Source organism: Acomys minous (assembly GCF_964271855.1).
Source record: "Acomys minous genome assembly, chromosome: 16".
NCBI classification, from domain to species: Eukaryota; Metazoa; Chordata; class Mammalia; order Rodentia; family Muridae; genus Acomys; species Acomys minous.
The window spans coordinates 34,173,031-34,185,299 of NC_140498.1; the positions used below are offsets into that span (position 1 = coordinate 34,173,031).

At 49.1% G+C, this 12,269-nt stretch overlaps 1 protein-coding gene across 1 annotated transcript in view; it reads right to left on the reverse strand.

Annotated features, from left to right (window-relative positions):
• Nucleotides 1–2,151: 2,151 nt before the first annotated feature.
• Nucleotides 2,152–12,269, reverse strand: part of SLIT3 (slit guidance ligand 3) — a 584,284-nt gene continuing 574,166 nt past the window's right edge. Inside the window, exons 33-36 of the mRNA XM_084761243.1 lie at nt 12,020–12,174; nt 9,981–10,266; nt 8,804–9,012; nt 2,152–6,597 (exon numbers count right to left, since the gene is read on the reverse strand). Coding sequence (XP_084617369.1) covers nt 6,362–6,597; nt 8,804–9,012; nt 9,981–10,266; nt 12,020–12,174 — 886 coding nt within the window. The 3' untranslated portion in view covers nt 2,152–6,361. The remainder of the gene's footprint in view (nt 6,598–8,803; nt 9,013–9,980; nt 10,267–12,019; nt 12,175–12,269) is intronic.

A 12,269-nucleotide genomic window follows, 5' to 3' on the forward strand; every position in this document is an offset into this window, starting at 1 on the left:
GAGGCTTTAGGCGTTGTGGCCTTGCTGGAGGAGTATGTTACTAGGGCAGGCTTTTAGAGTTTAAAGATCTTGTCTCCTTTGGAGTTGTGCTCTCTCTTTTTTTTTTTTTCTGCTTGCAGTTTCAAGGTGGAAGCCTTTATCTTCAGCTTCCACAGCTCCAGCTGCCCTATCTGTGGTCTACCGTCCCTTGCATTATGGGTCCTAACCCTCTGGAACCATCAGCCCCCAAATAAACTATTCTATAAGTTGCCTGGGTCACGAGGTCCTATTACAGCAAGAGAAACCCTGACTAGGACAGATGGAAAGTGCACGGTGAAAGAATGTGTGTAGAACTGGGTGGTGGTGGCACATTCACATGTTTAATCCTAGCTCTTGGGAGGCAGAGGGAGGGAGGTGGATCGCTGTGAGTTCGAGACCAGCCTGGTCTACAAAGCAAGTCCGGGACAGTCAAGGCTAGGCAGAGAAGCCCTGTCTCAAAAAACCAGGGATAAATAAATAAATAAATAAATAAATAAATAAATAAAAAGAATGTGTATAGAGATGTGATTATGGTATGCATACGTGTATGCCAATGGTAGGTGATGTGATCGAGAGCATGCACATTCATTGGTTGACTGGCAGTTTTAGCCTCTCCGTATGTGAATGCACCGTCTTACCTGTAGCCAGGCAACCTTCTGTGTTTTGCTCTTCTGCTTCATCAGCTATCCTCAAAAAGTTCAGGAAGGCAAAACCACTCCCAAAGCAAGGCCACTAGAGTGAGGTCACCCCAACACAGACACACACGAGGTGAATAAATGCCTCTTTAGCTAATCATAGTTCACCCTAGGACTCTTTCTCCAGCCTCACCCCTCAATTCTGACTCTGTCTCTCTATTTTCCTCACCTCTAGTTTTAGTGAAGCTATGTGTTTGGCTGCATTTTAAATTGAAAATTTATTTTTGACCGGCACACAATTGTACTTATTTATAGGGGAATCTCAGTGTGTTGTGTAATGATCCCAGCATAGATGAGCACATATGTCACCTTCAGTGGTTATTATTTCAAAATCCTCCCATGGGCCAAGTGTGCCTTGTATTGTTACTAATTTTAGCCACTTTATAGTGCAAGAGAACGCTGGATGTTACTTATTTTTTTTTTAAATCCCTCTGTAGTCTTGTACCCATTGGCTAACTTCTTCTCATTCTGTTTACCCTCTTCCCTCTCTACCCTATAGTAACCGTGATTTCTCATCTGTTTCTAAGATATTTATTTATTTATGTGGGTTTTCATGAGACAGGGTTTTTCTGTTGTAGCCTTGACTGTCCTGAACTCGTTCTGTAGACCAGGCTGACCTCGAACTCAGAGACTGTCCTGACTCTGTTCTTCAGGGTGAAGATTAAAGGCATGTGCCACCACTGCCCAGCCTCTCAGAGACCGTGGGTCACTCTTTACTCTTCCTTTGCTCTGCAGTCCCACCTACCTGTTTGGTTTGGATGCCTAAACTCTCAGAATCATCTTTGCCCGCAACCATGCCCTGAAGCATTTTCTCCCTGGTTTATTCCGGTAGTTCAATAGATCTAGGTCTTACATTGAGCACACTGATCTTTTATTAACTCATTTTTGGTAGTTGGTAAGAAATAGGAATATGAAGCCGGGCGTGGTGGCGCACGCTTTTAATCCCAGCACTCAGGAGGCAGAGGCAGGTGGATCTCTGTGAGTTCAAGGCCAGTCTGGTCTACAGAGCAAGTTCCATGACAGCCAGTGCTATGCAGAGAAACTCTGTCTCAAAAACCAACCAACCAACCAACCAATCATAAAAGAACACCAAAACAAAACCAAAGAATGAGTAGAAGGAATGAAATAGGCCTTGGAGGGCTCATCTTCCATTTACGTGTGTTCTCTCCTCTTGACTGGGAGAGGGGTCCTTCACTATGGCCCTCGGCATCCAGTCTGTGGCTATTCAAGCCATATCTCCTATAGACCCTGGAGCCTAAGCCATGTATAGGGCTTAGGGAATGTGTATGGAAGCTCTAGATGCATTTTTCTTACTTAAGGGTCTAAGAAATTAGTTTCTTCCAACAAATTCCACACAGATTTACCCCACCCTCTGAATGTAGTACTCTGCTCCTCAGGGTCTGAAAGTCAGGGTCAAAAATGAAGCACACGCTACAGAGCAAGGCTGTTATGCATCCACAAGAGCGCCGTGGGCTCCCCTGTGACACATCTATTTATTTAAATGACATTAGAAGATGGCAGAATGTTGAAGCAAGAAATGCACATTATTTACTCCATAATAAGGAAGTGGCACGGTAACACTGTTAATTTGGAAAAAAAAACCTTTTCTTTTTAATTAGAACCTATTGAGTTAGAGAAATAAGCTTTGCCAAATGCCAGTTCTGCCTTAACTGATCCCACTGGCTTCCATCTCTAATCAGCTTTGCCCCAGTGTTTCCTAAGGTGCATCCCATGTGACAATATGGGTGAGTGACTCTAGAGCTGACTGTGGTCCCAGCTTCCCAGCCATCTATGGATGCCCTGGGAGATGGCCGTGGAAAGGAGGAGGATGCACTTCTGCTTATGTGTCCAGTCTCAGGCTTTGCTCTGCCTGGATGCCCACTGGGGTATATAACAGGAGGAACTGCCTGTGTAGACCCTTGGAGCCCTTGCTGCCTTTAAGTGTGACTCAGCTGTGTAACTCTGATTTGGGGGTACTGACCACTTCATTTCTCTAGCCCTTCTTTTCTGACCCATGGCGATCTCAAGGGTACCTCCAACTCTGCTAACTGGGGAGATCCCGTGAATCTTTGAAGCAGTGGGTGTCTGTTTGTCTGGGGACAGCTTTGCGTCTGGGAAAGGCAAGGCTGGCTCAATCCCAGTTCAGTCCTGCGTTCCAGAGGATCTCTTGAGAGCTTTTCTCTTTTTGTTAATCCTGGGGTGTCTCCCGCCTCCCCCACTTCATCTTTTGAAACATCAGACTCCTTGCAATGAGATGGAAAAGGCAAAGTTTTCTTCTAGAAATGGCTGTTTGGCACATCAGTTAACATCAATGACAACAGTACTAACATCTTACATGGCTTTACTCTATTTTACAGAGCTTTCAGGTATAGCATTTCACAAACCATTTGGTGAGTCCAAAAGGGTTCTTCTGTCCATCTTCTCACCCTGCTCAGGGGGCAGTAGAGCAGATGGACTCTTCTACCTATGTACACCCGACACAAACATTACACCATACAGTTCAGAGGACAAATTGACTGACCTCTTCCTGCCTCTGGATTTTTTTCTGGTCCTAGACTCTGGAATGCACTTCAAGGAAAAAGTCTCTAAATTTCATGTTTAGAGAAATGTCATTTTGGGGATGATTTTCTTTTTATAAATGGTCTTTGTGTTTGGCATTTTGTAAAGTCAGGTCTTTCAGAGTTGAGAAGGCTCTGGAGCTCTACTTGGAAATGGAACCTTATGTCCTTGGCTGACTGCACTTAGACTCAGAAGTGTGGTTTCACACGGATTCACGAGGCGGTGAATAGAAGAGGGAAACCTCAGCATCCTTATGGCTAGGGAGAGAAAGCTCAAAGCCCAGTAACCCCTCCCAGAGTTGGGGGGCGTGGTGACACAATAAGGATTAGGTCCTTTATTGGGGATGGCTGGCTGGCAGGGCAGGAGGGAACATTGGCTACTTCCCAGGACACCTTTCAGGCTTGATTCTCTGAGCTATCAGAGACTCTTAGGGTCACCTTGAGATGAGTGTGTGCCAGCCACAAAGTGACCCACTAGGAGCCCTGAGGCCACTTTGAATGACAAAGCCCACTTCCTCACCCAGACACACCTATATCTCCTTCTGTCCCTTAGTGAGACCTTCTTGGTACTGTCCTGATCACACCAAGTCTCTGGCTCTCTGTAGCCTAGCTATGTGGTGTGTGTGTGTGTGTGTGTGTGTGTGTGTGTGTGTGTCCTGTCTTCACACTCCCCATCTCTTGCAGCTCTCCAGGGGTCATCCTATGTTGCTGCTACCATAGGCCTCTGGCTTCTCACCAAACATTCTAGGACTTTCCCTATTTTTTTTTTTTTTTTTTTTTACTTCTTTTTAGTGCGTCATTTCCTGGGCTGTTCAATTCCTTACCTGCCTGGTAAACTCAGGATTGGAAATCCCCTGCTCTGGACGGCCCTCATCATACTGCCATAAAGAAACTCGTGTATGTATATTTATCTCAAGCAATTATTGCTTTCTGGCCTTTTGGCCAAGATCAGTGTAATCCAACCAAATGACTGCCCATTCAGTGATTGTTCCTGCCCCAGACTGTAGGATCCTTAAAGGCACAGTGTGTTTCTTTCCTACAACAAGTAGTGTGGTATAGTGGTTAAGCGAGCAAGTTCTGGATTCTGACAGCCTGGGCTCAAACCTATGCTCCTGTACCTTTTGCCATCTGCTCTTAGGTAAGACCCTTCGTTTCTCTATCTCAGCTTACTCAACCGTAAAGTAGGTTAGTAATGGTTTTACATAGAGCTATTTTGAGAATTAAATGAATATATGCATATAAATATATAAATATGTGGGCTGCAACTGGAGAGACATCTGAGTATATTGTAGTGAGCACTACATAAATCTACCTATGAATGTTTTCAGCACGTAAGGTATAATCCCTGGAACACAATGCACATTCATACGCTTGCTCAAAAGGAAATCTCTCTATGGCGTCCCTTCCACCCCGTCCCCTGTCTTCCACTTGCCTCGTGTTCCTCTATCTTCTTTGCCTGTCTCTCTCCCTTCTTTCCTCTTCCAGTCTTTGGCCGACCATTGCTCCTCTTCTCAGAGCAGGAAGTCCCACACTTTCTCTCCTGAGACCAGCAGGGGTGGGCTGGGGCTAGGGCTGGGGGGCTGATTGGAGCAGCTGAGACGCTGGCCACAGGTGCTAAGGGGTGAGGGCTGTGAGGGGGTGGGGCGCGAGTGAGAGTGGGGGAAAGACGTGGGAGGTCAGGAAAGACCTTCGGGAACAGGAGTCTGCCGCTAGACAATGATGCTTGCTTTCACTTCTTAGATGCCCGAGTCTCTGTCTCTAGAAATTTTCTCGATTTGAATAAGACAAGAAAAGGAGATTGAACAAAAACAGAGCAAGGAGGAAAAGCAGCTGGCAAAACACCTGCGTTCTTTTTGCTGCCGGGTCTTTTTGCTGCCTGTCTCCTGTGGCCACTCGTGCCAGAGGGAATCTAGAGTCCGAGTGTGCACGCCAGGCCAGGCTCTCCACTCCATCAGATGGAGGCGTAAGGGAAGTGATGGGCTCCGAGTGTCTTTAGTTAAGAAATGGGGTTCAGTGCACTGAAGAGGTAGGGATTAGATAAAGTTAGGTTTCAGACATGTGTGGGATGGTGGTGTTCCCCAACAACGCATCTTTGCCACTGAGATGGTGTCCCAGAGGACCAAATGTCGGGGTTAGGGCTTCTGTGGAGATGTGGCTCCCTGTCTCGCTCTTGGGCAGTCCTGCTGCTGCCTGCTTTCCGGTACTGAAACCGGATGGAAAGAAGACTTGTAAGGGGGGGGGCAGTGCCTGGGGTGGGGTGGGGGGCTGGGGAGACATTACAGTTCCCTCTTTCTCTGCTTCATTCTCAGAGGATGTGCTTCCAGGGGAGAGGCAGGAAAAGAGCAGCTGTGTGCAAGCTCAGCAGAACAGATTCAACTCTCTCAAGGAGAGGCAGGGGCGGCTGCCTCTGCTTCCCAGCAGGCTCACACCCTGCATAGGCCTGGGTCAGATAACGCCAAAGGGCAGCAAGTCCTCTGACTGCAGAGCCCAGCATCGCCTTTTGGAAGCAAGGGGGGGGGGGCACGGTGGGCCTAGAAAGCCAGGATAGTAAGAAGCTTGGAGCCTTCAAGAAAAAGAGGAGTGAAGACCATGGAGAAACAGACAGGCAACTACTTTCACTTCTCTCTTCCTTTTCTTCCAAGCCAGCTCAGGAAATAGCTCTTGTTTTTGCTGACTGGAGAGAGCTACATACACATAAAATTCCCTCCTCCTGCCTCAGACAGGCTAGTGTTTCTCTATTCTTATCCTTTTATTTAAACCATTTTTATTAGTCTTTTTTTTTTGTCTTAAAAATTTAAACAGCTGTTTATAAAAACACAACAAATACACAACACAAACCAAAACTTGGTAAAAATAACGCACTATATAGTACATATACTTAGACGGTGTGATATATTTATATAATAAAAGATGAAAATAGTCACTTTCCATAATAAAAATAAGTTCTATTTTTTGTTTATTTTACAATATACTTAATATTCTCTCTTTTGCCTCTTCCTCTCCAGCTTTCTCTCCTTCATTCTGAATCTCAAAGAGGGTTCCAGCGAGCTGGGGTCTGAGAGGCGGTGGGTGGGTAGACGGCAGAGGGACTCAGGAACACGCGTGGCAGCCACATTCCAAGTGTCTCTCCACCTCTTCCACGAACGAGGAGCCGTCAGTGCACTGGAAGACGTATTTCCGCCGCTTGCTGCGGATCGGTTGGCAGCACTGGCTCCCGCAGCCCCCGCGGCATTCCATGATGGGCACCTTGGAGGCTGTGGCACAGGAGGCATAATCTTTCTGGCGGCGGATGGCTTCCCGGACGATCTCCCCCATACATGGGTTCTCTGAAGAGGGGAGACAGGTAACGTTAGAGCACAGGTGGCGAAGGGGTCTGGCGGGACCCCAGGTAGCTAGCTCCCTGGCCGGCTGTCAGGCGATACTGGCGATCTGAAGATGCAAGTATTTATTTTTGTTTTTTGTTTTTGTTTTGTTTTTCGAGACAGGGTTTCTCTGTGTAGCCTTGCCTGTCCTAGACTCGCATTGTAGACCAGGCGGGTCTCGAAGCTCACAGGGATGCATCTGCCGCTGCCTCCCGAGTGCTGGGGTTAAAGGCGTGCGCCACCACCGCCGCGCGGCTGTGTTTATTCACTAGCTCATCAGCTGCCTGCTTACCCATCCAACTACACGCCTTCCCACAAACTCTTCAGGTTTTGACCGTTAGAACGTGCTCAGATACTAACATTGAAAACATCTGAGTTGATCTTAAGAATTTGGATTTCTGGCTTCTTTGAAACTAGGTGGGGCTGGCAGGGACCAACCTGCTTCCCTGTGTTGCCATGGTAGGTAGGGTCTGCGCAGAAAACCTCCTAAGTGAGGGTACCAAGCCAAGGGCTTTGCGTCTGTATTCATCAGGGACAACGGCTCCTAGCTGTTCCTTTTCCCTTTCCCTCTTCCCATCTTCTTCCTTTTCCCTCTCCCTTCATCTCTTTCAGATACGATTCTCTGCTTAGGTATGAGGGCAATGCGAGTGTTGGAGAATGAGTTGGAAGTTCGCTGTCATCTTCAATTTTCTCAAGTAGTTTGTGAAGAACTAATTATAGCGCATTTCTTAAAATGTATGGTAGAAAGCAATAGCGAACTCATGAGGTCCTGGAATTTTGATTGAAGACTACTTCTCCTCTTTCCATTTTTTCTCTCCTTTGTCTGTCTGTCTGTCTGTCTGTCTGTCTGTCTGTCTCCCTCCCTCTCTTTCTCTTTCCTCTCCCCCCACCTTTTCTGGGGGGACCTTGAATTTCTGACCCTCCTCCTCTCAAGTGTAGGACGTAAGGACTGGCACCTACTCATTTAATTAGGGGGATCTTTTTAAAAGATAGAAAGAAACATTTTATTTATGCAAATGTGTGTATAAAGCATGTGTGTGCTTGCCCACAGAGGCCAGAAATGTAGCTGGAGTTGTGAGTCTCACAGGTGGATGTGGCTGCTGGGCAGCAGCAGCAGTACTTTGGGGTCACGGCAGGGTGAAAGGTCAGAATATGGCCTCCTCTTTTGAAGCAGTGCAGCTACGTAAACTCCAGGCAGTTCCTCAGCGGGGCTCAGAGCCTGAGAGGATGCAGGGCTGCCCAGCAGTGAATACTGCAGGTGTCCCGTCCTGGTGTGCCCAAAGCCTGCTGCCTACCTCTACCTGAGAAGGGACATCCCCCTTCGCTCTGAGTTAGTGCCAATCAAGGGGACAGGGCGGCAAGAGTGGCTCTGTAGGTTGCCATGTTGGAGTTCCACGGGCCTCCCTACTCCCTGCTGCCCTACAGTGGTCTCCATTAGACAGGAGAGTAGAAATGTAGTTGGGGTTTCTTGTCGGGTTATTCTGCGTGTGCTGCACACTCTAGGCAGCTTGTTGACCCACCTCACGCATGCCACCTAACGCTGAAACCTCATCCACCACCATAGCACGCAGTCTTTACAATACACCAGTGCAGTTTGTTTTGGGTGAGGAATATTATTGACCCAGAGAGAAGGCGATGCTTCTGGACTTTTAAGAGTCCTAATTTGGGGCGGCAGAGATGGCTCGGCAGTTCAGCGGGCTGCTGCGCTTCCAGAGGACCTGTGAACACAACCCCAGCTCCCAGCACCCAGGCAGCTCACAACCACCTCGAACTCCAGTTCTGGGGGATCCGATACCCTCTCCTGGCCTCCTCCATGGGCAAATGCATGCTCATACATTTCTGCTCCCCAACTCTTAGCACAGTCCCAGGTACCCCAAAACTCTCCATGGCATATATTCTTCTGAGAAACCCCCACAAGGCAGCACAGTAGCCGACCATTACCCCCATGCACGTCTTCTACATAGTAACCTCCCTTAGTGAGTGCGCCTTACCAACGTAACTGATATAATGACGCGGAAGTGACAGTACAGGTTACTTCTCTGCCTAGGCCATTCAAGACCACACATGGCTTCCTCCTCCCTACCTGATGGTTTACCCTGGAGGGAATCAGCTGCTCTTTGATCCCAACTTCTTTTCTAGGCCCTCCGACCCAGAGGGACAGCAGACTCACCTTGCTCACAGTGATTGCCACTGAAGCCAGGTTGGCACAGGCAGTAGGGCTCCCCTCGATCTGAGATGTGGCACTGGCCATGGTGGCACTTGAAGGCTGAGCAGGCATTGGCAGAGTCATTCTTATGGTCACACAGAGCTCCTCCATAGCCCTCGGCACACTTGCACACGTATGAGTTGCCAGTCGCCACACATTTCCCGTGGCTGCAGCTGCGGGCAGAGGGGAGGAGGACGAAAGTTAGTACTGCTAGCGGCTTCCTCTGCCCTTCCAGCTGGACGACCCAGAGCTATGGGATCTTGTGTTGGGTACAGCCCTCTGTCGGTCCAGCATCTAAGTGTCTCTTTTCATGAAAACCTCATCCTAGTGGCCAAGTAGCTGGATGCCACTGTGTCCTAGTGAATGTCCCCTGCTAGATGACCACGACAGATGTCAACCTGTTTGCCGTTTCCTACAGAGACAGAAGAATCTTCAGTGTCAACTCACAGCCTAACAGACTTTAAGCTTTCTGTCAACACTAAAAATAATTACTTTTGTGTGTGTGTGTGTGTGTGTGTGTGTGTGTGTGTGTGTGTGTGTAAACATGAGTATACAGGTAGGCGTATGTAGAGCTCAGGGAACATCTTGTTAAAGTAGGTTCCCTTCTCCTACCATGTGGGCCCTGGGAACTGAACCCAGGTCATCAGGCTTGGGGGCAAAATCCTTTACCTGCCAAGCCACCTCTCCAGGCCACAAAGTCTGCATTTTCAGTCATGATTCAAGCTAATCACATGCGTTGAATGAATAATGGGTGATTGCACCATTTAAACATGATTCAGATGTGCATTGCTATGTGGGCCTAGTAGGTTGTAGGGCTCACAGAAACTGGCATTTCTCTTCTATTTGCTTTGTTGTCTTTGGGGCTCTAGTTCCCTTAAGACAGTCTTTTCTAACCACACCCGGGGTAGGGCAGTATATAGTCTGGCAGTGGCTTTCCCAGGGCCAGAGGGCTGCCTGGTGGTATTTTTGAGAAGGATCTCCTCATGCTAATGCTGTCAAGCCAGGCCTGCTGCTTGGATACAGGAGCCTTGCTTCTTGGCATTTTAAGTCATGCTATCCACAGTAGGACCACAATCCCCCAGCATCCATCAGTGCCCATTTCTTAGATGCAGGTAGGGCAAGTTGTGCTCAGCACACTCACCTGTGTCCAAGGCAGGGGTCCCGAGCTTCCTGATCACACAGTGGGCCGGTCCATCCTGGGTGGCACTCGCACACTACACTGTCCTTCTCCACGGAGCGACACAGGCCGTGCCGGCACACAGTGCAGGACTTGCAGCCGGGAGAGACCCCCAGGGACTGAGGCGGGAGGGCCTTGAAATCCTGCAACTCGTTGTTGATCCGCACTTCGTGGATACAGCCGTGGAAGCCGCCCAGAGGTCTGTCTGCACCCTGGCGTAAGGCTGAGAGGCCAGTGGAGGTGGGGATGCCTGTGGGCGGAAGCCAGGGAGGGCAGCCTTTAGACACTCTCCCTACCCCCACCTCCTCAGCCTCACACACACACACACACACACACACACACACACACACACACACACACACACACCATGTGCTCACAGTTACCATTCAGAGCCCCAGGGGCCCCTGCTGCTCAAACTGAGCTGACAGGTCAAAGCCCAGGCCTTATGCTCATGTGTTCTTGCTCTGGGGCTGCTGAAACTCAACTCAGCACCAATATCTAAACTCAGGAGTAATTAATTCCATGGAAGTCTGTCTTTTGAACTTTCAAAGGAGAAATGAAAGGACCTGTCAGCTACTGGCATACACAGTCCCGCTGGCCTAACTGAGGCCTGCCCCTTAGGAATGGCGTGGGTGGAGGCACACTGGATCACCCCGCTGTCCCCACCAGGGTGAGGTGCTCCTTGCTCTACTTCCTGTTTGCAGTTTGGGAGAGAAGATATGGTTGGGGTTGCAGCTTACATCAGTGAAACTTTGAGGTTCAAGGTTTCCAGATGATTTTACTACTGTGCTACGCCGATGCCTTTCTTGGGGCTGTTAGCAAACTGGTAAAGGCCTGACCTGGTCTGTGTTTTCTCTCTCCTTCTCCTGTTGGGCATATGGCTTAATTGTTGGGCGAGCTTAGCATACACACAGCCCTGGGTTCAATTCCCCAGCACTGCATAAACTGGGCTTGGGGGTACATGCCAGTGATCCCAGCAGTCAGAAGGTAGAGGCAGGAGTGTCAGAAGTTCAGGGGTTATCTTTGGCTATATATGAAGTTTGAGGCCAGCCTGGGCTATATGAGACCCTGTCTAAACAACAACAACACAAAAACAAAAACCCTTTACTCTCCTCTTTCTTGTTCCTATCCCATGTTGGCTGGGAAAAGTGCCCACTTTTGTTCTGGCCACAGAGGGGGCAGGCACAGGGAGGGGAGCAACATCTTCCCTGTGGAGAAGCTATGTCCTGAGGTTGATCTGGGCCAGGAACACTCTGTGTCCCTCCCCTGCATCTGGATGGCCTGTCCAAGTGCAAGCCCCTGGGTCCATGCCAGCCCTTGGCAGGGGAGACCCTGGCTGAAGTCTTAGGCAACTGCACTGAACCAACTGCTTTGGTGGCAGCTGTGTGTGAGCGAGTGTGTCTCTGGGGACAGAGGCCTGGGTGTTGCCTGCTCCCACTAGGGAAGTACTCTATCTTCCAGTCAGTCACAACCTGAAGCCCTCTCTCTGATGTTAGCTTTTCTTTTTTTTTTTAATGCATAAAATTCAAGGCCCACCAGCCTAGGACTTCATTCCTGGTCTAGGCAGTTTGCGGTGGTTTGCCATTTTGGCCTTTGAGCAACCTTGATCTCAGTGTGGTTGGTTCTTCTTGCCATGTCCAAGAGGTGGAAGGGCAGAGGGGCACTGCCCCTCTCAGAGCTTGGGAACTGCAACAGAGCCTGGACGCTCTTCCACCTCCTCTTTTCCTCTCCTCACATTCCTGCACACCCGATGTGCCCACAGAGGCCCACCCATTCCTTTAGGAGCATCTGTTCCCCATGACCAGCCTAATGCCTGGCCCCTTTCAACAACCAGTTGTCGTCATTTCCTTCAGGAAGTCTTCCCTGATTGACTTAGGCAGTAGGTGAAAAAAAAAAAAAAGACATCAGGGAGATGTCTGGCTTCAGGTCTGGGTGTCAGTGTAGAAACTGAAAGCCAGTAAGGTGGAGGGGGCGGGGCAAGTTGTTGAGGGGGAGAGTTTTACCTCCAAGATAGAGGGGGCTGTTGATACCCACTGCTGGCTGTTTCTGGAGCTTGCCCAGGCTCTTGGGGGCTCCTTTGTCTACCACCAGGTTCAGGGTCTGGTTTAGCATCACGAGCTCCACACTGTGAAACTGACCGTCATTCACCGTCTCCACACTGGACAAGAGAGAGAGAGCCAGGGGTCAAGTGAGGCCATGGCTACACATGGGGCTGAAGATGCCCTTGCAATGCATGCACTCTGCTTTACTTTC